Source organism: Prionailurus viverrinus, chromosome B1 (assembly GCF_022837055.1).
Source record: "Prionailurus viverrinus isolate Anna chromosome B1, UM_Priviv_1.0, whole genome shotgun sequence".
Lineage (NCBI taxonomy): Eukaryota > Metazoa > Chordata > Mammalia > Carnivora > Felidae > Prionailurus > Prionailurus viverrinus.
The window spans coordinates 134,248,503-134,274,130 of record NC_062564.1 but is presented as its reverse complement, the minus strand read 5'-3'; the positions used below and the strand labels follow the sequence as shown (position 1 = coordinate 134,274,130).

Below are 25,628 nucleotides of genomic sequence, written 5' to 3'. Positions count from 1 at the left end.
GATCTGTCTCCAGTTGTTCAAGGATCAGATGGCATTTCTGTGGCAATGGAGAGGTTGGTCCACACTCTGAAAAGAAATGCTATAGTATACAGTGTGTTATACAGGTGAAGTAATTCAGCAGGAAATCTGGGGTCACGAGCTTGTTCATAGGGAGTCGCCTGTCCATCTTTAAGCCAGTTTACCAAGCAAGTCTGAGATGTGTGGGAATGAACTTCTTTCTCTTAGTTAGACTGGATAAGCGAAGGGGCCCACACCCTGTGCTCTCAGCCATCAGCTTCCTGGGACACCAAATCCAGTCATTTCAGACTTCAGTTTTCTCATCTGTAAAACGAAGGGGTTGATATTCATGATCTCCAATGCCATTTTAAGAAATTGTGTGTGTGTGCACCTGCATATATTTGTGATTGGACATATTTAATCTGACATTCTGTTTAGGGCCAGGTTTTTAGCAAAGCAGAGTATAAGTCATGAATGCACTCAGAAAAAAAAGAATTCATGTCAAGATATATATATATATATTAATTTGGAAGATCTAAAAATCTTGCCTCCATGAAAATAGTGAATAGAAGTGAAACTTCTGTTGCTGGAAAGGGAACGTAATTTTTAAAGGCCCTTTCCTCCAAAAAAAGTTCATATGTACTAATAGTGTGTATCAGGGAAGGGTCAAATCCATTAAAACTCTCCCAAGTGGAACAAGTGACCTGAATTACTTGTTTGCTTAAGTCAAACAGGAAAGTTCTTCTTCCTTTGAACTTAAATAATTCCAGGAAATGCAATAAAGAAGCTGAGGGAGAAAGAACGCATTGAGTAGAGACTCTGTGTTCACGGTTACATAAGCTCTGTTAATACCTATTACTGTTTATATGCTTTATAATATTCAGTGTTAAGACCATTCATGTTCTGCATTCTTGTTTTTCTTCTTTGAACTGATTACTGTTTTGTGAGTTGGAGATCTTTGGTGTTTGAACATAGCCCATTAAGTAGGGTTTTTTTTTTTTAAAGTAAAATAACTTTTAAGATTTCACTTTTTGTTTACTATCAACCCACTTTAAAAAGCTGGGGCGCCTGGGTGGCTCAGTGAGTTTAGCATCCGACTTAGGTTCAGGTCATGATCTCACGGTTTGTGGGTTTGAACCCCGCGTCAGGCTCTGTGCTGACAGCTCAGGGCCTGGAGCCTGCTTCGGAGTCTGTGTCTCCCTCTCTGTCTGCCCCTCCCTTGCTCTCTCTCTCTCTCTCTCTCTCTCTCTCTCAAAAATGAATAAATGTTAAAAAAAAGTCTTAAATAAAGTTAACTTACATAGCAATAAGTGTTCTATTTATAATTGTTCATCCCTTTCCAAATCTCTTTCCAGGAAATGACCCATTCATGGCCGCCTCCTTTGACAGCAATACATACGCCCAGTACAGCCGAGCCCTCCAAATTTCCTTTTCCGACAAAGGTAATTCCTTACAAGTACAGTAGGCACTGTATCCACATCAGTGAAAAGTCTTAAGTATTGCTGTGAACCAGATTAATCTAGCACTAGCTGTTGGAATCTTTGCAGATAAGGTTAAAATTGCAGTTAATTTAGCGCTTAAAATGCTTCATAATGTTTTCAAACACTTCACTCTCCAAACTATGTCAGTAAGAACATCTTACATTTGTACCAAGTTTTATAGCTTATGAAAGCATTTAGGACTTCAGTAAATTCTCTCATTTGAGACTCTTACAAATGGGAAAACAGAAGTGCAGGGAAAGTAAGTAAGGTGAGTGTCTGATTCCTAGTTCAGGTCTAATACATAAATCTTCCACTTCTTATACTTCCTAATTTTCTTAAAGTTTGATATGATCATCTACATTAGCGCTGGTTTTAGTAACAAGTGGATCAGTTGCTGACTTGCATGTTTCATTGAAGCATTTGTGAACAATGAATTTTAAACACTGCCGTTTTCCTTTGCTTATTTGTACTTTTGGATCTCCTTGGAGCTATAGAAATAGCACCTTCAGATCTGTGTTTTGTCCAGCTTTGTATGCATGTGCATTGTTAATATATTATAGCTATTCCTTTCCATGGTATTGTTTTCAAAAGAAGTTATATCTACCCAAACCAGAATTTGCCATGTTAGATACTTTCCATATTTTCTCATGATAGTTTTTTAAAAATGTTCATTATTACTGGTTTTAAGGTAAAACCTTATGCTTTGCATAAAATAAAATAAAATAAAATAAAATAAAATAAAATAAAATAAATCTATCTTTGCTGTAAGGAAAAGTAAACTCTAGGAAACAGCAGAAGAAATAAAACCTGTTTTATGTAAAAATTAGATTTATCAGTGTTCATCAGACTTAGTGGTGATGCCACGTAAGATTTATAAACCTTAGTATTTTGAGAACTGGAGATTTTTATTTTTCTTTCTAGGATTCTCAGCACATCAGTTCTGCAACTCAAAACCAAAGTAAGTAAATTGCGTGGAACTGATTTTTGCATTGAAAAACAAAGCATAGTTTTTACTGTTTTTATATAAGAAAATTAATGAAAAATGGCCTAGCACAGATGAGGGCTTCCTCTGTTGAAAGAATAGGAAAGGAGGGAAAACATAAAACTGTTCCTTGGATGGAATTTCAGATTGTTGCAAAGAGTTAATGAAGAGGTCATAGTAAAATACTTAACAAATATAATGTGTTACAATTATAACAATTAGCTGTATATATAATTAATATATAATTATATAATTAACTGATGTGTGCTACACATTTTGAATGTGACTCTCAAAGCATTATAATTCAGGAATTACATATAAGAATAGATTGGGGTATTTTGTGTGGTTCTTGTGTTGTTTTTGTGTTTGTTTTTTTTTTTTTTTTCTAAAAAAAGTAAGAAATTTGTATAAGGAATAAAGCACATAGATGCTTCAGTTTTTCCTGTATGTATTCACCCTGTAATTCTTGTTTGTCTCTCTTTATGGATTGTAAATAGTTGGGAATTTAGGGGGAAACAGAAGTAAGCTAACTAGGTCTAGCCTTTCTCTTCATCAGTAACCCCTTGGTTCAGCAAATTTTTTTGTGTCCCAACTACATACAAGGCATTTGAAACCTTCTAAAAATGACTCAGGTATTTGCAGTCATTTAGTTTAGTAATATACGGTGAGCATCCAAGTTACGAAGTGCTAATCTTCAAAAAATAGGGCTACCAAAGTAGGATATGTATGTATGTCAGGAAAAGATTGTTCTTAGATATTTCATGGAGGTGACTCTTCCTCAGATCTCCCCACCTCATTCTTTTCCCTTACTTACATTTTTCCCTTTATTATTCTATTGTTTAAATTACAAGGATGTGGGGAGAGTAGAAAAGGTGAGGAAAGCAAGAAGCAGAATATCCCTTCCTCTAGAATGGGAGTGGGCCCATCATAGCCTGAGAGTCCGTCTGTTCTGCAACTATATTTTGTAAAGGTTTTATTAGGACACAGCCTTACCCATTCATTTATTATTATGCTACAAGGTACAGCATGCAAAGTCCACAATATTTACTGTCTAACCTTTATAGAAAAAGTTCGCCATCCCCTGCTCTAGATGTTGAATAAGATCTTCAATGAATTTATTACTGAATTTCCCCTACATGCAGAGAAGTAAACCTGATCATCTTGCCACAGTATTGTATAAGTAGCAAGGTAAAATTAACAGAAATTGGTGGCTTCTTGGGCGAGATGGGGAAATCTTTTTTTCTCAATGTCTTGGCTGCCTATACAGAGACAGATAAGCAGTGAGAGTGGCACAAGTCTTAGATGCATTGCCAGCTTAGCTGTGGACAGGAGTAGTATGTGCCCCTTTTACTTGCTCTCCCTGCTCCCCCTTTGCTAGGTCTGCCGGTCAGGCAGATTGTATGCCTTCCACTGGCTTACAGCTCTGATGATTGCTCAGTCTTGGTTTAGAAAGATTCCCTTTAATTCTTTGTTTGATTTCCTTCTTATAGCAAAAATATAGTTGAAGATGAGCTGGTAAGCACTTTTTTGGCTGCGGATGGATGGCCCTCTTGGCCACTGGAGTAGCATGGGCTGATTCCCCCTTGTTCTGATTCGTTTTCAGACCCTGGCAGGACTCCAGTGGATCTTGGCTCACTAGATGCTTACCCTGGGGTTTTTCCTGCTGCTGCCACTCTGTCTGTTGGTGTTCTGGGGAACCTTATTCACTTTTGTGAGACTGGCCTTTGCAGGGCCTCATTGGACCCTAGAAGGGTCTAGTTGTATGTTGAATGAAGAGGGAGTGGATTACGTGCCAATTTAGTGATCAGAAAAGTAGAATTTGACGTGTGTTTCTCCAAGTATGCTCAGCAAGAGAATTCAAATTTCTTGAGAGGTTATCTTCAGGTTTTAGAGTCTGTAGAGAATGAGGTATAAGGGTTTTACTTTCATGCCCCAGTATTTATGTTCACAGGTTTGCAAAAACATGACTGCCTGAGGATAACCAAGCCTCGTGGTGCTTAAGACCCAGTGAAGACCACTGTATGGGAGTCCCTGTGATTGTGTTGAAGAGTGACCTTAGCCCCTCCCATTTGTAGTCCTGCCTCCAGCTTTAGCCCCAAGGGGAAGCAGTTCAAAAATATCATGCAAGAGCTGCTGCCACCATGAGGACAGAGTGATTAATTGCAGGGTCTCCACATGACATTTTTGGGAAATCTTCAACCGTGTCTTAAAAGGCACCCATATTGCCATTCCACTTCAAGTTCTGTTTCAGCTATTACCTCACACCTAGAGCAGGCTCCCAGCTGGTTCGTTTCCTCCACATTTACTATTTCCCCATTCCCTTCTAGGTTCTATCAGGTGGCACCACTAGACTAATCTTTCTGAGGAATCTGTCATGTTCCTGTTTAGACCTTTGGTGATGTCTCATTGCCTAACAATGTTATAACTTACCATCGTGGCATCCAGTGCCCTCTAAAATTCAGCCTTCACCCATCTTTCTGTGGTGTCCACACCTTTTGCGCCCTGCCCTTACTGTTTCCAAATCTGTGCCATTTTAAATCTTCCCTCTTCTCTGCCTTGGCTCACACGGTCTCTTCTGCCAATTTTTGCCATCTTTTGTGACACAATGCATTTTGTTCCTTGCCTAACTTGCCTTCTTTAGTCATAGTCAACAGACCATTCCCTAGATTCCTGGTACAGTTAATTTATATGATTGACTTGTGTACTCATCTCACACTGCCTGTCACGTGTTCCTCAGTTAATTGTAAGCTCATCGAGGACAGGATCAAATGCCTTGAACATCTTGTATCTGTGAGGCATTCTGCAGATAGCTGTTGAATAAATGAATGGGGGCAGGTGTTGAATAACAGGGGTACGGATGAGAAGGGGAGCACACTTGACCAAATACAGAGGCTGAGAAAAGGGAGTGCTAACAAAATCACTGAAAGATAGGTGAGGTCAGACCAGGTGAGAGTGAGTGCCGCCCTGTCATAGTGCTAACACGTGAGCCGCCCCCCACAACCCAACGTCAAGGAAAGTCAGGTTCCAGCACGTAGGAAAGTTACCAGCCATGTGGCAGTGTGTGCTGCAAGCAGTTCTTTTCTGTGTTTTTGCTCTGTTCAGGATTCTTTGATTCTGAGCAAGTCTACTCTAGAGGTGATGTAAGTTATTATATAATGGTGAGATTGTACCAAGTGCGGTGTGTATAGCAAGCACTGTGGTTGACTGAGTTCAAGTATACTAAACGATTAGGTGGAAAAGGTGAGGACAGCGGTGGAGGGACAGCAAAAAAAAAAAGGGGGGGGGCGTTTATAAGAAACTCATGAATATATCTCACTGTGTTGCTTTGATCATTTTCCTTTCCCCACAGAACAATATGATACATCTTCAAAAAACCACACTAATTCTCAGCAGGGAACATCGTAAGTAAAATGCTTTTGTTTATTAAGAGTTTATAACGTAACATTGTAATTTCCCACGTAAATCTATTGCCTAGATTTTTTTGCCCTACTGCTTTCAAGTAATGGCTTTCTTTCATGAACTACCACTGCTTTGTAAAAGGAAGTAATACCCTAGATTTATGCTTGGATTAAGTTCTCCTGTTGAGGGTTCAGGTTCCATAACAGAGTTTGCCAAGGGGTTTTCTCAAAAGAAAAGCATTTGAGCTGTTATTTACATATTAACTGTGGAAAATAGAAGGTTTTAGCTTAGTAAAATTCAGTCTCAAATAGCTTTGGCTTTAGGAAACAAATTTGGGGGGATGTGTACAATTTAAGATTTTTTTTTTTGCCACTTTTTTGGCCTAGTTTTAACTAATAAAGAACAAGTCCTGTTGCCCAGCTGTTCTTTATTAAGGCCAAGTAAGTCCAGATACATTTGGGGTTTTTGGAGCAGTTTGAAGTACATAATAAAGATTTTTAAATCAGCATTTTGACCTAATTTGTCATTTCTTGATGGTATTAAAGTAATATTTCTTGCTTTTCATACAACTAGGAAGGGTTTTTAGGAACTAGGCGATACTCCTTCAGTATCTAATCAGTAACTGACCAGGAGCTGCCAATCTCCCAGAATTTGAGGTTCGAGCTCCAGCTTTGCTCTGGGCACAGTATTTGTCCCATGTGCTTTGGAAGGAGGCATTGCTGTAGGTTGAATTATTAAAAAGCTGTGTAGTTGAGGCAAAGAGGTTATTTTATCTTTTCACCGTAACTCTGAATGTGAGACTGGACTCAATCCCTGTTCCTAAGCACCAGCTCCTCGATGGAATTTGTTTTCATTTCTCCAAAGCAAAATCAGAAGGAAAAAATATATATATATATATAACATGATTTTTTTAAAAAAGATTAACCTATTATAGTTTGAAGGGTGGACTTTTCTGTGTGTGTAATAAAAATTATTTTATTTATAGTACTGGCAGATGGTGAACATTTGCCTGTTTTTATTGTCCTTTTACCAGAAAAAATGTTTAACCCCTATGTGCGTTTTCTTTCCTTTTTTCCCTCTTTGCTGCTGCCGCTGCTGCTGCTGCTGCTGCTGCTGCTGCTGCTGCTGCCTCTTCTCCTCCTCCCTTCCCCCTCCCCTCTGGCGCCCCTCCTCCTTCTCTTTGTCCTCCTCCTCCTCCCTTTTTAATTCTTCTGGCTCCTAAATTCTGAAAGTATGGAATCACTGACTTAGATTACATTGAAAGGAGGAGAGTTTTTAAACCAGTTGATGGCTGGTAGAAAATAGAAACTATAGATCCAGGGACCACAATTGCAATAATTCTGTGGAAGCTCTAACTTCCCCAGGGTTGTACACCTTGTACTCTTTGTAATGGTTGGTAGTAAAGCCCTTTATACAATAAAAGGCCCTTGTCAGTGTCTTTGGGGACTGTGAGGAAGAGGGAATTAAAGAGCCTGCATCCCCCTTGGCAGTAAGATTAGCAGGGAGGAGTTCCCCATGGAGCAGCGCTTGGAGGCAACAGCACCAAGAGAAGGAAGCCGCTGTGTGCCTGGGCCTGGGGGTAGAGGAAAAAAGGCAACTCTGGTATGAGCTAGGCCTGAAGGCTAGGCCGCCTCAGACTGAGCGGGCCAAAGTTACAGCTTCCCACACCAATTTCCATCAGCTTTCAGGCTTGGGTAGTTGAGTAGACCATTTTCTCTGACAGTTTTGCTCCTCAGAGGAATAGGCAGTTCTCCTGCCGAGTTAAACCACTGAAATCAGAGGTGCCTGAAAGTGTATGGCAGGTAAACTTCTGTCTTGTGACATACATAGTGCTTTCTTCGTAAAACTGTTCATTTGCCAGAAATAAAATCACGTAGGAAAGAATATTTATTATGATCCTGATAGGTTGAAGGAGGGGAGGAAAGCAGGGCCTGTGGAAGGTGAAGAGGAAAAGGAAGCATGAAATAGGAGAGAACGTAGTCCCCAGGCTCAGTAGAATAATGAGGGTGGTCTGGCTGTGGTTGGATGGGGGTGGGGCTGGTGGTATCGATAAGTGCCAAATGTACCTCGGGGGAAAGGAATCACTTCAGTGTCCCAATTAACTTGTAAAGTGCAGTCGTAGTTTCAGATTTAGTATGTCACATCTGTTAGTGCCCACGGGTTAATTTGATCTAGCGTCAGCATTAAGGTTCTTTGACATGTAGTTAAACGATTTGAGTGGCACACAGAGTACCAGAGGGATGGCCTAATGTACTTTGAATGTCAGGAAAAAAAAAAATGTTAATTTTGGGGTCGTTTGTACTTTGGTTTAAAAAAATCAATCCAGGTCTTAATGCTTTTTCTTTCAGTCGCAAATATTTTGGAATCCTTAGAAAAGTGGAGTAGTGCATGTGAAAGGAAAACAGAGTGACCCAGTACTGGAGAATAAGTTTGTGGAGAGTCTGTATTAACTCTTAACATCTGTCCAGGCTTGGGGTGGGGAGCAGGGCAGGTCAGCGGGGGCCATTAGCTAGGTGGTGGAAGGATGTAGGTGTGAAAGAAATATGTGCTGAATCCCTTACTTTTTAATCTCTGAAGTTGAAACTCTCAAATGATGAATTCCTTCTGCCAACCTTTGCTAGGGAGTGAATAGCTATGATGTTAGCGCTGTTTGCCCTTAAATTTAGGGGAAGTGGTATTGATTTAAGGCCTCCTGACTTTGGAATCCTTTTCTAAGGCTTAGATCTGTTGAGTTCCCAAGGCAAAGTGTAAGGTATAGCAAAACCTTGGATTGCGAGTAACTCGGTCTATGATGTTCTGCGACACGAGCAAATATTCTTTTTTATTTTTCTTTTTTAATTTTTTTTTTTTAACGTTTATTCATTTCTGAGAGACAGAGACAGAGCATGAGTAGGGAAGGGGCAGAGAGAGGGAGACACAGAATCTGAAGCAGGCTCCAGGTTCTGAGTCGTCAGCCCAGAGCCGGATGTGGGGCTCGAACTTATGAGCTGCAAGATCATGACCTGAGCCGAAGTCGGTCGCTCTAACCGACTGAGCCACCCAGGTTCCCCACGAGCAAGCATTTCTAATAAGTTTTAACTTGATAAATGAATGATGTCTTGCAGTATGAGTAGTACATGATGCCAAACGTGACATGATCACAACTGAGCCAGTGGTTCTTGAAATTCACTTTGATACATCAGTGCTTTGGATTACAGGCATGTTTCTGGAACAAATTATGCTTGCACACCAAGGTTTTATTGTATTTCCTTCTTCTACACACTTATGTCCTTTTATAATTCCCTTGTTGTACAGCCAGATATAGTTGACCAGTGTCATTGTTTTTTGTCAGCCTCTCAAAAGAGATCATGTGTTTATTCTAGAAACTACAAAGCACTTGAATAGGTGTTACCATGCTAACTTCTTTCTCCCTTCCTACCCTACCTTCAAATCGCAAGTTTTTACTAGAAGGTGTCCTCCTTTATTTTTATTGGTTCCGCTTCCAAAATCATCAGTGTTTATTGGGACTAAGAGGCAGAAATTAACCACTTTAGCAATTTGAAATTTTTATTACTCACATGGGAAGTTTCTTCTGACATGAGGAGAATATCTGGATATGAAGGCTGGGATTGGGATGGTCCTGGAAGTTTGACAAAAAGGAATGGTGCAAAGTTAATAAAAGCTGGGAAGAGTCTGATTCCTTTTTAAGTGAGTCTGAGTTTTCATCTCTTGCTCAAAACATTATTGGTTTTTAAATATCTTGGTAAAAGAACTAGGGAAAACCTATTCTATCAGTTTATTATAATATAAAATCATCACTTCAGGACATTTGACAGTTGAAATGTCCCAGAATGAAGTCTAAAGAAGTGGCTTATCTGTACCAGTTCATCTAAATCATATTTGGCCTAAGGAAATTATTATTATTTTTGTTTTTACTATTTGCTGATAACACATTTCAGAAGAAGTAGTAGAAATCACCCTAATGTGCATAGCTTATAAATTATCTGTCACTGAGGTCACACTCCTATGGCCTTATTCACAGTTCTTCAAAACAAAGAACAAATATTTGTGCTGGTCACTTATGTGTTGGTAGGACTACATTAAAGTTGAGCATCACAGAATGTAAATGGAGAGCCAATTTTTAATGATAATTCTCAGTACTCAGGACCAGGTGTTGCTAGAGAAGAATACGCTTCATATTCATTCCCAATTTGTCTGATGAATTCGGGGATATTGGTGTTCATAATTATTTTAGTTACCTAGGTATTTTAAGAAGTGTTAGTTTTCAGGAGAAAAGGTAGAATTGTAAAATGAAAGCAAATAAGGATTATAGCATTTTATATTTATTTATTCTAATTAATTTATTTTTTTTAATGTCTATTTTTGAGAGAGAGCATGAGTAGGGGAGGGACAGAGAGAGAGAGAGAGGCAGATAGAGCCCAGAGCCTGACACGGGGCTCAAGCTCCTGAACTGTGAGATCATGACCTGAGACGAAACAAGAGTTGGAAGCTCACCCAGGAGCCCCATGGAATATAGCTGTTTTTAAAAAAGGAGTTAATGTTAGCCATGCTATAGAGAAATGAGAATTTATAAAATGGAGTATTAAAGAATTTCTTTTAAAAAATTTGTGTTAAAATTTATTTTAGAGCATAAATTGGGGAGAGAGGCAGGGCGGGGGGAGGGAGGGGGAGAGAGAGAGAGAATGAATGAATGAATGAATGAGAATGAATGAATGAATTTAAGCAGGCTTCACAATCAATGCGTGAGCCCATCACAGAGCTCCATCCCGTGACCATGGATCATGACCTGAGCTGAAATCAAGAGTTGGACCCTCAACCAACTGAGCCTCCCAGGTGCCCTGCCCACCAAGAATTTCTACTCTTAAGTGAAAGCAAACAAAAAGAATCTTGGTGTGCCGTATTTTACAAAAATCTGCTTATTTCAGAATTACAGTCCCTCAGGCACATTAAACCAATATTTAGAAAATACTGAAACTCCCAAATGTAGAATCACCTCTTTTCCTCATTTGCACTGTGCTGTGACCAGCACCTGGTAGAATTATGGTCTCTTGGAATAATCATTTTAACTCTTAGATTTCTAGCTTTAGTAGATGATATTCTTGAATCCCTTGGAGGGTAATATTTGACTTAACATTCTATACAAGCTCATGCTGGAAACTTGCATAATATTGAAGGGATATTCTGATGAGGCTATGAAATGAAGCATACTTCAAATAATTATAAGAATAATACTAAGGTGCTAGAGGATTGTCCTCTTCAAAGTTTTCACCTTGGAGCTGAATTTTCCCAAATGATCCAGCCACGGCTTAAACTACTTTGGGAGTGCCCCTTTAGGATAAAATATACTGCTATATTTGGTCTTAGACCAAAGATAAATAAAATGGACCAGAAGAATAAATTTATCGCTTGTCTGTTGTATAATAGGTAAGTGTTAGGAAAATGAGTTTCTTCTACAAAAGAAAAATGATTCTCCTTATTTAACATGCTTTAGACCCCAATTATATAAATCTTATTCTGAGGGCTTGGCTCCAGGTGACTTTGGAGATATTTCTAAAAATTGCTTCCATTTATGCATTGAGTGCATAATTAGTGAACACATGCTGTGTGCCTGGTGCTCCTTTAGGGACTTGGAAACAGTGGCCAATAAGACAAAATTCTTGTCTTCCACATCTTGTAACTTAATGCGGGTGGCACGTAATACAAACTTGGTGATGTGATAGTGACAGGCTCAGGGAGGAGTTCTTTTGGGTGGTGGTGAGATGTTTGGGAGGGAGGTCAGGAAAGGTCTCTCAGAGGAGGTAACATTTGATCTGGAGCCTGAATGATGAGAGAGGGAGGCAGAGAACTCCTGCCACGTCTAAAGGGGTTTGATAGATTTTGCAGCAGGCTCTGAAGCCACTTGAAAACATCAGCAAGTCATTCTTACTTGGGGTGACAACTTTGAAGTAGTTCCTTTGCATATGCAAAAACATGGTTTTAAGGGAGCCCATGAAGGTCGATTCAAGTCTCACTTTGGATCATAACTGCTGATTTACTGCAGTAAGTGACCATAGACTAATTTAAACATGGGTTGAAAGATTGAATAAAATGTTTTAATTTGCTAAGAGTCTGTTAGCCCTAAAGGCAGTTTGTACATTCCACCCACTGGGGGATGGTGGGCTATTACTAAATGAACAAGATGTGGTCTACTTCCATAAGAATGTCTATTCTGTCTCATCCTGCATGGGCCTCCAAAGCCCTCTGATAACTTACCTCTCTACCCTCCCTTACTACCCCTCTTCCTGAATACTCTGGTGTACTTTGCACTGTGGCCACGTTGGCCTCCTTGGCCTCCTTGCTATTTTCTGTGCCCTGATCACTCTACCCTCTATTTGTGCAATGGACGCCACCCCCTTACCAGTGCAGACTTCTTTAACTACCCCATGTAGAAAAGGAACCTGAACCCATCTTTATTCTTTTATTTCCCTCCATAGGCTTTTTACCCATTGAAAAAGTATATATTTAGTTGTTTATTTCCCTTTTCATAAGGGAAAAGTATTTATTTTAGTTGTTCATCTCCTTCTTCTAGACTGTAAGTGCCACAAAATAGAATTTGTCTGCTTAGAGTTGTATCCATTGAGTCTAGAGCAGGGTTTGGCATATAGTAAGTACTAAGAGTAAATGTGGAAGGAAAAAATATTACACATATATTTGATTAAATATATGCATAAGCAATATTTTTTGTTAAATTTAATGTTTACTTAGAGCATGAGCAGGGAAGGGGCAGAGAGAGAGGGGAGACAGAATCCTAAGCAGGCTCCACACTGCCAGCGCAGAGCCTGATGCGGGGCTTGAACTCACGACCGTGAGATCATGACCTGAGCTGAAATCAAGAGTTGGATGCTTAACTAACTGAGCCACCCAGGCACCCCAATAAGCAATATTAGGATTTTCAGCGGTAATTTTTCCCGGTTCTTCCTGGTTGTCCAGTAGGTCATTCTTGCACTAGTATCTTATGTCATACTTTTTTTTTTTTTTTTTTTTTTTTAAGTAATCTCTCTGCCCAACTTGGGGCTTGAACACACAACTTTGAGCTCAAGAATCATGTGATGTACTGACTGAACCAGCCAGGCACCCATGTTACATTTACTGATTTAATCTTATTATTTACTTCAGATTTCCCTTCATTTATACTCTTGTAATTTTTCTCACATCCTTATGTGACCTCAGATAATCTTCACCTCTTCCATGGATTTTAAATCATCTTTTACACCTCTGACAATTTTTACTTAATCAGCCATAACCTCAATTACTACAGTAGATCATGTACTGAGCCACTTTCCCCTCAATCTTGTTTGTCCATAACCTCCCATAGTTCATGAATTTGAGTAATGCCAATACTGTCACCATTTATGGAGAGTTCCCCTTAGATGTAGTGTCACAGCTGCTTGAGATTTGTTTTTTCGATTTTTCATTTAGTGTACGTGGAACCTTCTTCATAATTTGTAATCTTCCATCATCTGCAAAACATTTTGCAGTCCTTTTTGCTGCCCTTTACCAGAAAAGGAATCACAGCCTGATTGAATTTTAGATTCGAAGAATTATGTATGTCCACTTTGGAGCCCAGCCTCTTTCTCTTTCCGTGCACTCCATCACCCGTCCTATTCCCAAATCAGTTTTAAGTTTGTGAGATTGTTCAAGTTTACACATTCTCACGTGTTCATTAGCGGTTTCGAAAAAGTATTACTTACCGTTTTAAACACACCTAATACCAGGGTTGTGACTTATTAATTACCGTGAGCTTGCCTTCACTTGCTCTTTCCCCAAAAAAACGTATGGCGTGATCATAGGAAATGTTGAGCCAAAAAATCCATTTATTTACATCGTTTTGGGGTTTGAGTTGAGATGTTACAGAATATTGGCAGTGAAGTCTTTGGCAAGCCCAGTACTGAGGAATGGGAAAGGAATAAAGGCTTGTCTTGTGTGTCTTCGCACAGTAACAGTCGGGCCATGAGTCACTGAAGCGCGCCTGCCGGAACCTGTACGTGGCTCTGTCGGCTCTGTGGAGCAGCTGCCTGAAGAATGCGTTTGTACAAAGGGGTTTGAGGGTTGTTTGTAACCTTTAAGTGAAAACTCTCCCTCACCAGTAATGTGAAATGTGGTTAAACCTCCGTGTTAGTTCAAAGAGTTGCTGTACCTGAGTATTTGGCTTCTTCTGAACAGTGCTACGGTAGGCCGTATGGTGTCCTATGCTTTGAAATAACTGCTTTGTCTTGGCGTTTGGAAGTGAAATTTGTTGTTTCACCAATTTTAGAAGTATATAAGGGTTCTAGTTCATTTATTTTCATAAGGGAAAAATAGTGCATTCATTTTATTCCAACAGGATAATTACTATTTTCTTTTAAATCCAAGTCTTTCAGGGGATTCTGAAGCTTAGATTCCATCCCATCAGGTAGGTTTTCCAGCCCTTGTGTCCTTTATTGGCCAGAGCAAGGGGGTCCTATAAGATGGAATGGCTTTTGCATTCTGGATCCAGCATGTACCAGCCCCATGATCTTCAGCTAGCAAGCTAGGTGGCCATTCTGAGCCCATTGCCTCACCCTTAGAATGTGACGGGATGATGAGAGGCAGCCTATAGGGTTGTGAGCAAAGGCAGTGATTATAGAGTTGTGATCACACAGTGGGCACAGCTATGTGGTACTGTTACTTATTCAGCAAAAGCAGTGCTGTTCATTCAGCCAGCCTTTTAGGGTACCTGTCAAGTTCTGGATATAGAAGATATGAAGGTGAAAATGACTTGATCCTGCCCCAGAAAAGCTTACAGTTGAGTATGTCCCTTGAGCCTTATGCTCTCTTGACCTAGATCTTACTGGTATGAGTGAGACTGGGTCTAAGAGATTTGATTCCCTTCTAGGGGTGCAAAGGTGGTCACCCAGATGTGCTATAATTAGTTTTGCCATTTTCCCCATTAAGGACCTGTTCTTCTACATACGGTATGTGAAGTGCAGTATAGTAATGTACTTGGCCTCAGTCATGCTTGTTAGTGGGACAAACGGGGTTTTAGCAGCTGGTTCCTTTACATTTTTTCCTTTATCTCTAACAGTAAAACTTTTACCTGTCATCAGGTTAGATTTTCTCCTAACTATATAGATTCTTTTTTTTTTTTTTTTTTTTTGGTAAAGTCACAATGGCATTCATGATTAATTTTCTATATTGGCAAAACTTAGTTATGGTTCTTAAGTTAACTTTTTTTGTTTTTGTTTTTAGTGTTTACTTATTTTTGTGAGAGAGAGAGAGAGAGAGAGCGCATGAGCGAGGGAGGGATAGCGAGAGACACACAGAATCCTAAGCAGACTCCAGGCTGTCAGCACAGCCCGATGTGGGGCTTGAACCCACAAACCATGAGATCATAACCTGAGCTAAAGTTGGATACTTAATGACTGAGCCACCCAGGCACCTCAAGTTAATTTTTTTCTTTCTTTCTTTCTTTCTTTCTTTCTTTCTTTCTTTCTTTCTTTCTTTCTTTCTTTCTTTCATTTATTTATTTATTTATTTATTTATTTATTTATTTTTTCAACATTTATTTACTTTTGGGACAGAGAGAGACAGAGCATGAACGGGGGAGGGGCAGAGAGAGAGGGAGACACAGAATCGGAAACAGGCTCCAGGCTCTGAGCCATCAGCCCAGAGCCTGACGCGGGGCTCGAACTCCCGGACCGCGAGATCGTGACCTGGCTGAAGTCGGACGCTTAACCGACTGCGCCACCCAGGCGCCCCTAATTTTTTTCTTAATACAGATGTAGTACATGTTTGTTATAAAAAAACTTTAGAGGTTCCTGCCCCCCTCCCCCCATTAGCATGCTGGTTTATGTTGAGCTACCCATCTGGCGATAATAATAAACTGTGGTTTCTGGAAGATTCTGTGGTTACTTTTGGCAGACACTGACAATATAATATGTTGATTTTTGCATCAGGGTGCCCGGCTGGCTCAGGTGGTAGGGCACACGATTCTTGGCCTTGGGGTCACGAATTCAAGCCCCACATTGGGCATAGAGCTTACTTTTAAAAAATCTTGATTTTTTGCATCAAATCGTATCTTGAATTTTGATTCAGTGGAATACCAAGTGTAAATAACCAGTATATCCTACGTAAGTGATAGATTTTGTTTGCCTATTGGTTTATCATTGCTTTTTGAGTGAATGTTTCTTTAGAGCTATCTGGAGCAATCTGCCTTCAGAGGCCACTCATCTCTTTAGGTGTCAGACCTGCGGGCCTACTTTGTTATTGCCTACATAATGTTCTGAGGGGGAAATTCTCGGAATCTGGGACAGCACTTTCACAGTCCCTTTCATTCCCTAAGAGAAAGTAGAGCTAAAGGTCAGAACATATATTTTCTGACTTACTTTAGGAGAGTATATTCATGGAAGCCAGGCAGACAGCTTAACAGAATATCTAGCCCTCTGCTTATAACGGGAAGGTGATTGGATTACATGATCGTTTATATTTTGGGAAGTTAAGACAGATCAGTTTTATGCAAAACCCAATAACTAAGAAACTGCAGAGGTCTGTTAACTGTGGTTTTGGTGGTAGTGGCTAACATTGAATATACTTTGTCAGGTTGTTTTTTGTTTTTTTTTTTTTCTTTTTTTCTGGTTGCGTTACACCTTTTCAAAGATATATATATCTTTTATATTTTTTGTGTGTATACCCCAGCCAAGCCACCCTTCAGCACTAACATTGTTGACTGACTTTTTTTCTTACACACCATTATGATAGCTACTGCCAGGTTTTGCATCTGAAGTCTGTGTTTTTCTAGCCTTATGTCATTAGATAAATATTGAGCAGCATCTCCATTTACAAGTAGCTAACAGCTTTTGTATTTTTTAAGAGACTTATCACAGGATAGTTTTCGTACATTTGTTGGTGAAAATAGTTCCTTGGCACAATTAAAACATTGCATGTAGGTGGTCATTTACAAAAGAGCCACATTTTATAATTTATTTTCGTTAGAAAATAGAGTGATTTTACCAAGGATTCCCAAAATAATCATGCCTGCTTTTACTTCAGTGGCAGCTAGTGGGTTTGCAGTAAAAAATTGTTGGTCAGATTATTGGAGAGGTATTTTTAGAAGTACTAAAGGATTGTAACTAATATAATTTTGCTTTTTGGAGCATTTCTTATATACTTAAGCAGATTGGTTTTTTTGTTGTTTTTTTTTTTCCACCTTCACTAATAACATTTCCTCAAATAGTGATGCTCATAAATTTGGGGGAAGTGGGAACAAACAATTAATTACTGATACATTCTTTTGATTGTAGTTTTATCCTCAGAAGATGGTAAGAGGGAGGAGATAAGGAGGGGCTGAGAGTTGAATAAACATGTAGGGACTGGAAAATGGCTTTTTTTTTTTAAATTGAAGTATAATGTTTGCTTTTTTTTTTTCTCTTAAAAATATTTTTTTATTTTATTTTTGAGAGAGAGAGAGAGTAGGGGAGGGGCAGAGAGAGAGAGAGAGGCAGAGGATCTGAAGTGGTCTCTGTGCTGACAGCAGAGAACCCAGTGCAGGGCTTGAACTCAAGAATTGTGAGATCATACCCTGAGCCGAAGTTGGAAGCTTAACTGACTGAGCCACCCAGGTGCCCCTGATGTTTGCTCTTAGCACTGAAGTTGATCATAGACCAGAATACCTAGAGATGAGTATTAACTATAACTTTGAGGAAGTGAACTGAGGTTTTATTTTCACCAGAATGATAGCAGTAAGGTTAAACATATTTTCTAGACAACAGTGTTATTGATATTACTACTCTTTGAACTAATGAGTGTTTAAGCAGACAAAAGAGAATTTGTGGGTGGGGTGAAAAATAAAGTTTAATATTAATAATGTCCCTTGAACAAAAATGTAAGATACCTGCAGTATTTGGTGGCAATGGCCTTGATAGCTTCGTATATCTTACTATATATTGAATTCACATATAACACTTAAGTGCCTTGGCACTCTTCTAAACACTTTACAAATACTCACTTATCCAGTGTTAACTTATTTACTGGTTAATCACTTAATGTAGTTAGAGACTATTGAAGAAAATAGAATGTATTGTGTATATTTTTTCTGGTAGTCGTTATTGTTTGTTTTGTTTGTGTAAACCTGGGAACTTCAGTCTCCAGGCTGGTCACAAATCCCTGTCTTGTGGTAGTTCTGCTTTTAATGCTCAGAACGTGTGGAAGATTCAGTCTTGAGATAGTAAGGAGCTTGGACTAAACTAGTTTCTGCGTTGTAATAGTAAAACTTAACATTTCTGAAAAATAAGGCATTTGATGAATAAATAAAAATTATACCTATCCCATCTCTCTGTTGTTTTTTTTTTTATCATTAAGCATATTTTCTATTTATATACTAAAAGAAGTTAGTAGACAATACTTTAAATCCTACAATGTCTGTGTCCCTGCCCATTCCAGCATGCTCGAAGATGACCTTCAGCTCAGTGACAGTGAGGACAGTGACAACGAACAAGTAAGTTTTGTACACCCCCGTAATACCAGGAATCCTTAAAAATGTAAGCTTTCCAGCTGCTTGTCCTAACCTGTTGTTTTGTTCTTTTCCTGGTCCTTCTTGCCCTTATTGTGAATACCTAGAGCCCAGAGAAGCCTCCTTCTGCATCTGCACCTCCAAGGTATTGTGTGCGGGCAAAGTGTTTGCGTTTCTCCGTTAGTGCTTTCATAGCTTCTTCATGGAGAAGGACGTGAAGGATCACAGTTAGAAGAAAGTACCTATTTAATTTTTTGGAAGCTTAAATCAGCCTAGAGAGGTTGTTAGCTCTATAAAAGAGAAAGTCCCTGTACCTACCTAGATCATCAGGTTGGAATTTAAAATTTTTTGAGAGTTAAAAAAAATAAGCTTAAATCACTTTCATCAGTATTAATATAACCAGTGTTTAAAAAGTTATGCTGAGGAGCATAATGTTTTTATTTGCTGTTTTCAAAAATTACAAAGCTGAATCATTTCTAGAAATTGTTTTCCATAGTGCCTGTTTTCTCAGTCATGTGAGTTTTCTAGTTGTTTCAGCTGCTTTAAAAAATTGACCTAGAGTGCATTTTAGTGTGATGAAAAATGGCACTGTTTTCACTTTGTAAGTAGCAGCCATATTTCAGAAAATAAGGTGCTTTAGTTTTTGGAAGTGGGAATTATCTGAACTGTCTTTACAATATTTTCCTCTGGTATTGAACTTAATGATTTAATATATTGGTACCTGCCTTCCACGGACAAAGGGTTAAACTATGCTGTAGCTGTTTTACTTCTTGAGATGTGGTCATCCATTCCGAGACGTGCTCAGCAATAAAAACCTTCCTGCCACACAGGTGACGTTACAGTTATTGTGGAGGCAGACCATGTAATTATCGTGTAATTATGTGAGATTGTCTGGATTCAAAAGCTCTGCTCATTTTCTCTTCTGTTCAGTACCTTCTGGTGGCATAAAATATGACCAAATAGCCTAACTTTAAAGTGGAGGAAGAGAAAATAGGAAAGATGGGGATAAATTAGAAGCAGGAAGCACACTGAAAGTGCATCTCATTCTAATCCTCACTGGCTGAAGCTCTTCAGCTACCAGGGAGAACGGGATCGCAAATTTGATGTAGCGTTTTATATGAGGCAGTTACATCATTTGTAGTATAGTGTGCGTGTTTTAAAATTACCTCAACTAGTGACTTCGGTATTTTTTTTTTTGTTACTCTATTTTATTTTAATAAAAAAATTCATTTAATAAATCATTTAATATTTTAGGTGGTTGTGGAGGCTTTCAAGATTATAGTTCTTGATTTATTGCCCTGGCTGATCCCATCTGGGACAAGTTTTTAAGATAGGCTATGAAATTCTGTATGGGCCCAGCAGTGTGATCAGTGTGTTTTCTCCCTGACTAGAATTCTTGCCTTATTCTTAAAACTTGTAGTAGTTAATCTCTACTTCAGCTGGTATTTGGGGGTGATCCTAAGCCACTCATAAAGAACGGCCTCTTCTATAACTCTGCCCAAGGGTGTGACTGGATTACCTTTGAGGCCACTTTCCAGAGGAGCGCCATTTATATTCAACAGTCTCTGGCTACCATTCGGTTAGTTTTCATATAGAGAACAGAGGGAGGTTTTAATTATAACTTCATAAAATAACTTAATGGATTAATTTATACCCATTTAAAGCAAACACAAAGGGTCAGAAAGTAAATGTTTTAGGCTATATGGCCTAAAAACTATTTAGCTTTTGAAACTATTCAGCTCTGCTTTTGTGGTATAAAAGCAGATCTAGACAATACTTAAATAACAGGTGTGGACACGTCCTAATAAAACTTTATTTAGAAGAATAGACAGGCAGTCCATGCCGTGGTTTACTAAACTTCTGATATAAAGTGCTACCATCTAACTTGAATTTTGTGTAGCTCAAAATGTTCTTCAGGAGCAAAATATCCACAAGCTTCTCATTTATGTAGTTATTTGGTGAGCCATTTTAAAGATTTTTCACTGACCTTTTGAGCCACTGTGGGCCTTTCTCTCAACTGGATGATGCGGCAATTTAGTAATGTTAGGTATTATTAAGGCCCTCTCTTTTGAGTAGCAGAAAAATGGTTGGAGGGCAGGGTGGGGTGTGAGTAAAGAGGGAGAAAATCCACCTTGTGAGGTGTCTTCAGATTCTGTCTTCGGTTGCTTCGCAGTGCTCCACAGTCGCTTCCAGAACCCGCGGCCTCAGCACATTCCAGTAGTGCCGAGTCAGAGAGCACCAGTGACTCAGACAGCTCCTCGGACTCGGAGAGCGAGAGCAGCTCAAGTGACAGCGAAGAGAATGAGCCCCTAGAAACTCCGGCTCCTGAGGTATTGTGTCCCCTCCAGGAGGCAATCTAGGATGGCAGCATTCTGCTTTTGGGGCTAGAGTCTGCTGTGGGCCAGCACTGGCTGTGGACTGAGTGGTTCTGTCCCATGGGGCAACTCTCTCCTACCCCTGTGCTGCGTAGGGCCAGCTATTTCTGTTTATTTCTTACCAAACATTTGGCAATAGAAGTTTGGGAGAGAGGTCTTCTCTCTCCTTCTATAAAATGATAGTTCTTCTCTGTTGTGGCTAGTGTTGTTTGGAGGAGCGACTCATTAAGAATGTTTGCACACCATTTTCTTTTCCCTTCTATTAAAAAAGACAACTCATTTTTTGTGTGTTTTTTTTTTTTTTTCAGTAGGCTGCTGTTTTAATATTAATGAGAATTCTTTTTGAAATTTCAGGAATGCATGAATTAAGGAAATCAAAAGGAGACAGCCCAATTTAGCATAGGACAGGAACGTGAACTAGAAATAAGTCATCAGAGGTTCTATTTTTGAATCACTAAAAGCCATGCATTAAATTGATGGCAAAGTGATCTTGCCAGGGCTGTGTTTCTTGCTCCTTGTGTTCCATGTAAAACAGGGATAATTGTGTGTGCCTGTCACCCACCCTTGGGAGAAACTGTAAGATAAACAGATGAGACTGCAAATCGCAAGCACGTTTATCTGGAAGACTTATTCTATTTTTTACTGGATTGTTGAATACAAGAAGTCTAGTAACAACAATCAGGGTTGCCAGAGGCCCTCAAAACGTGGAGTAGCAATGTAAAAATTATACTTGGTGGAAAGGGAAGACCTTTTTGGTGAATGAACTAGACCAGTTTGTATAGAGAAAATTACTTTGCTCATTTTAGATGGGAGTCCTGGGAAATGAGCCTTTCTGATTAAGAAAGCGTTCAAGTTCCCAATATTTACATCTGTTTAGAAATCAGGCAGTTAATGAACTGAATGCATCTGGAGATAATGTAGTGAGACTTAACAGCCATGTCTGAGGGCAAGGAAAAATAACTGAGTGTCATTTTTTTGTTAGACATGAATTTATGTCTGGCACAGACTAAATGCTCAATAAATTTTTTTTTGGAGTGAATAAACATGAATCAGCATTAACTGTACTTAAAATGCCTTGCAGATTTTAGAAACTACTCTATGTGTTTCTGGGGGCTGTTTCCTTGTGTGATTCTAATTACTGTTGAAATAATTATTCTGTGCATCAGGGAAAAGATACTGAAAATGCTTTGTAGACAAATTGCTTGTTCCCTGCTTATAAGAACTTTGCTTTATGTCTCCTTATTCAATTAGAAAAATCTTCATGCTTGTTTGGTTACTAAAAGAAGGAAGAGAATTGAATTAAATAATAAAATTCAGTTCAAATAAAATGGAAATGGTACAGATTTGGCTGAATAATTGAAACTTGAAAGAAAAATTTCATCTAGCATTTATATTAATGAAACCATTATATTTTGTTGTTCAAAAGTTACTGGAAAAGATTGAGACTTTTCGAAAAAATAAATGTTCCCATCCTACTTTATTTTTTTAAATTGCCTTACCAAACAGGCTCATATTTGCACATTTGCGCTGATGAGCAAATGTCTAGATTTGGGTGCAGTTTATATGTCATGTACTGAGATGTCACCAGAAATAATTTGTCTTTGTGTAGATTTTAAACCTTTAATTCCCATCCCCACCCCCCGGTGTATTTAACTACCTTTTTTCATTCATTCATTCATTCATTCATTCATTCATTTATTTATTTATTTATTTTAAGTTTTTTTTTTAATGTTTATTTTTGAGAGAGAGTGAGACAGAGTGTGAGCAGGCAAGGGGCAGAGAGAAAGGGAGACTCAGGCTCCAGGCTCCGAGGTGTCAGCACAGAACCCCACGCAAGGCTTGAACTCACGAACTGCAAGATCATGACCTGAGCCGAAGTTGGACACTTAACTGACTGAGCCACCCAGGCGCCCCATACCTTCTTTTCTTTTCAGAGAAACACCTGCATTATTGTAAATCTCATGTGTGAGAGTATTTTTTTTTAAAGTTTATTTATTTACTTTGAGAGAGACTGAGATAGTGCAAGCAGGGGAGGGCCAGAGGAAGAGAGAGAAAGAGAGAGAGAGAGGATGAAACCCCAAGCAGCTGAAACTCCAGCTGTGGAGCCCAACACGGGGCTTGAGCTCAAACACCGTGAGATCGTGACCTGAGCCGAAACCAAGACTCAGATGATTAACCGACTGAGCCACCCAGCCGCCCTGTCACCCTTTTTTAAAATCTATTTTTAATGCTGAGATTTGTGCTTGTTATGGCTCCATTTTAAATCCATTTGATAAAGTAGTCCAGTGATCTTAGGTGATCTGAAATGCCGTATGCCCACCAATGGGCTGGCAATTTGGGGGAAGCTGCTTTCGGTGTCTGCTTTATAGTGTGAATCGAAATGTAAATCTCAGCTTTTCCAAATATATGGGACACATCGTCTTTTTACTGCTTACGTTAAGAAAAAATGATTCTATTCTCCGTTATTCAAGGATCTACTTGGTCTTCTAACGTAGATTCATTGTCCCGCTTTGTTTATAGTGAAATGCCTTTGTTGATTTGCCTCCCATACTCTTGGTATTTTTTAATGAGTTATTTGACTTAGCTCTCCATCAACCGTGGGAGGTTGGGAGCTGTCTTTTTACCAGTTAAAAGGTAGCAACACCAAGATTTAGGCCCATGGCCATCTGACTCCAGAGCATTTTTTGCTACTACACCATGCCTCTCCCTCATAGTCCTCTCCTTTCCTTCTTTTCCTTACATTTTGAGCCTCATAACGACATTTTTACGAAGAAAAAAAAAAAAAGGAGACATATTTGTGCATAGCTCAAAACTTTTTATTCAGAACCACAATTTATCCTAAAATGCATGAACTTCCACCAATTTGAGGAGTTAGGAGATGTAAAGGGACGTATCGTCAAACATTTCTTAAAACTTATTGAGGAGCGCTTGGGTGGCTCAGTGGGTTAAACATCCGACTTTGGCTCAGGTCATGATCTCGCAGTTGGTGGGTTCGAGCTCTGCCCTGACAGAGCGGGATTCTCTCTCTGCCCCTCCCCCACTCGTGCATGCTCTCCCTTTCAAAATAAATTTAAAAAAAAAAAAAAAAACCTAGTGAAAATCCGGTATTTTTTTCACACCCAGTGTGCAGTGTTGGGGTTGCACCAGCACTGGACTGGGAGACTGGTGGCAGGGCATGAGGAAAGGCAGGGGAAGAAAGGAAAGTCCAAACCTTGATCCTGTCCAGCGTTTAAAATTCATCTTAAAATCTATTTCATTCAATCCCTTAATGTAAAAGTTTTCCTGGGGCGCCTGGGTGGCTCAGTCGAGCTTCCGACTTCAGCTCAGGTCACGATCTCGCGGTCCGTGAGTTCAAGCCCCGCGTCGGGCTCTGGGCTGATGGCTGGAGCCTGGAGCCTGCTTCGGATTCTGTGTCTCCCTCTCTCTGCCCCTCCCCCGTTCATGCTCTGTCTCCCTCTGTCTCAAAAATAAATAAACGTTAAAAAAAAAATTAAAAAGACCTTTTAAAAAAAAAAAAAAGTTTTCCTTATCCCAACACCCAAATAATATCTGATCTTAAAATAATTCTATCCATTTTACATCTTTATGGCAGGTCTGTAGAAGGGATTGTCCATACCTTTTCTCCTTGTCTGGGCACATAAATTCAATTTTACCCTGCAATTGGGCCATATGCCTTCCTTCTGGACAATTTTAGGACCATAGTTGAAGAAAATGTGTTTTATTTCTGTAACCAGGACATTCCTTTAGTAGGACATTCCTACTAAATGTATCTTATACTGCCCTGTTTTGGGGTGGGGGGACAACAGATGTTATTTATACCAGGAATGACTTTCCTTTTTGGTTCACGAATAAATACTCTTCTATAGAGCATGTCAGTGATGTCAGTGGGGCTGTAAACTTAGCCTTGGTGAGAGATCCATACCTCTCCCAAGAAAGGATTTGAAAGTTTTGGTTCCTAAGGTGATTGGCAAGTGATATATCTTAATGCCTTGTTCCTGGTTAGCACCCAGATTACCACACCCTCAAGCCTTTGCAGGAAGTCACATTTGACAAGTAGGTATTGGGTGCTAATCTTTTCTCCACTATTAACAATCATCCTGTCTTGTTAGAATATGGAATACAGTTTTAGATTTCCTGTGGCAAAATAAATGCCTGGCACATTAGAGTAGTTTCCTTCTTCCTTCCCTTCTGCTCTGAAATTCAAATGAGAGCCTGGGTGTAGAGTTGATATTGAAGGAGATATATTAAGCAGCAATGAGGGGTAAGCAGAAAAAAAACAGTTCTGCAGCCCTCCTTCTGGCTGAACTATGGTCCTACCTGGTTCCTTACAGTTCCTCTTCTGTTTTCATCACACCAAGCCCAAAACTACCTACCTGATCATTTTATTACCTAACTTTTTTTCTGGTCAAAAATCCTTTACATTATATCCACGTCTTGACGTATCAATTTGTAGTGTTTTTATAGAGTTGAATTATTTGGGACATTCCACTTCAGAAAGTTGTTAGCAGTCTTTCCTGTAAAATATCTTCCACCTACTGGGGTGATCTGCTTATCCCTAATCTCTAACCAGTTAAATCCTATGTGGAATATCTTTCAGTTAACTCTCTGGTACATTGCATATATGGTTTAGTCACTCATACAAACCACAGATCAGAATGGATCTTAAAAAACATGTAGCATGTCGGTGATGTGCTGCCCTTTTAAAAGGCATAATCATTGCCTACTCTATTAGACACTAATGTTTCCATATGGCGTAAAATGTATAGGTGCTGTAACATGCCTGTAGAAATGCTTTAAGTAAGTATCTCATGTACATCACTGTATTGCAAACATAAGAGTGGAACTTGGAGACAGAAACGTCTTTGGGTCATTCTGTTAATAATCTACTT

General features: G+C 39.3%; 1 protein-coding gene across 4 annotated transcripts in view; it reads left to right on the top strand.

The window, feature by feature from the left end:
* Positions 1-25,628, top strand: part of AFF1 (ALF transcription elongation factor 1) — a 236,919-nt gene that overhangs the window by 184,280 nt on the left and 27,011 nt on the right. For all 4 annotated transcript variants that reach the window (XM_047856954.1, XM_047856955.1, XM_047856953.1 and 1 more), the window contains 6 exons: positions 1,353-1,439; positions 2,400-2,436; positions 5,810-5,861; positions 18,295-18,349; positions 18,472-18,509; positions 20,538-20,694. In XM_047856954.1, the coding sequence (XP_047712910.1) occupies positions 1,353-1,439; positions 2,400-2,436; positions 5,810-5,861; positions 18,295-18,349; positions 18,472-18,509; positions 20,538-20,694 (426 nt within the window). The remainder of the gene's footprint in view (positions 1-1,352; positions 1,440-2,399; positions 2,437-5,809; positions 5,862-18,294; positions 18,350-18,471; positions 18,510-20,537; positions 20,695-25,628) is intronic.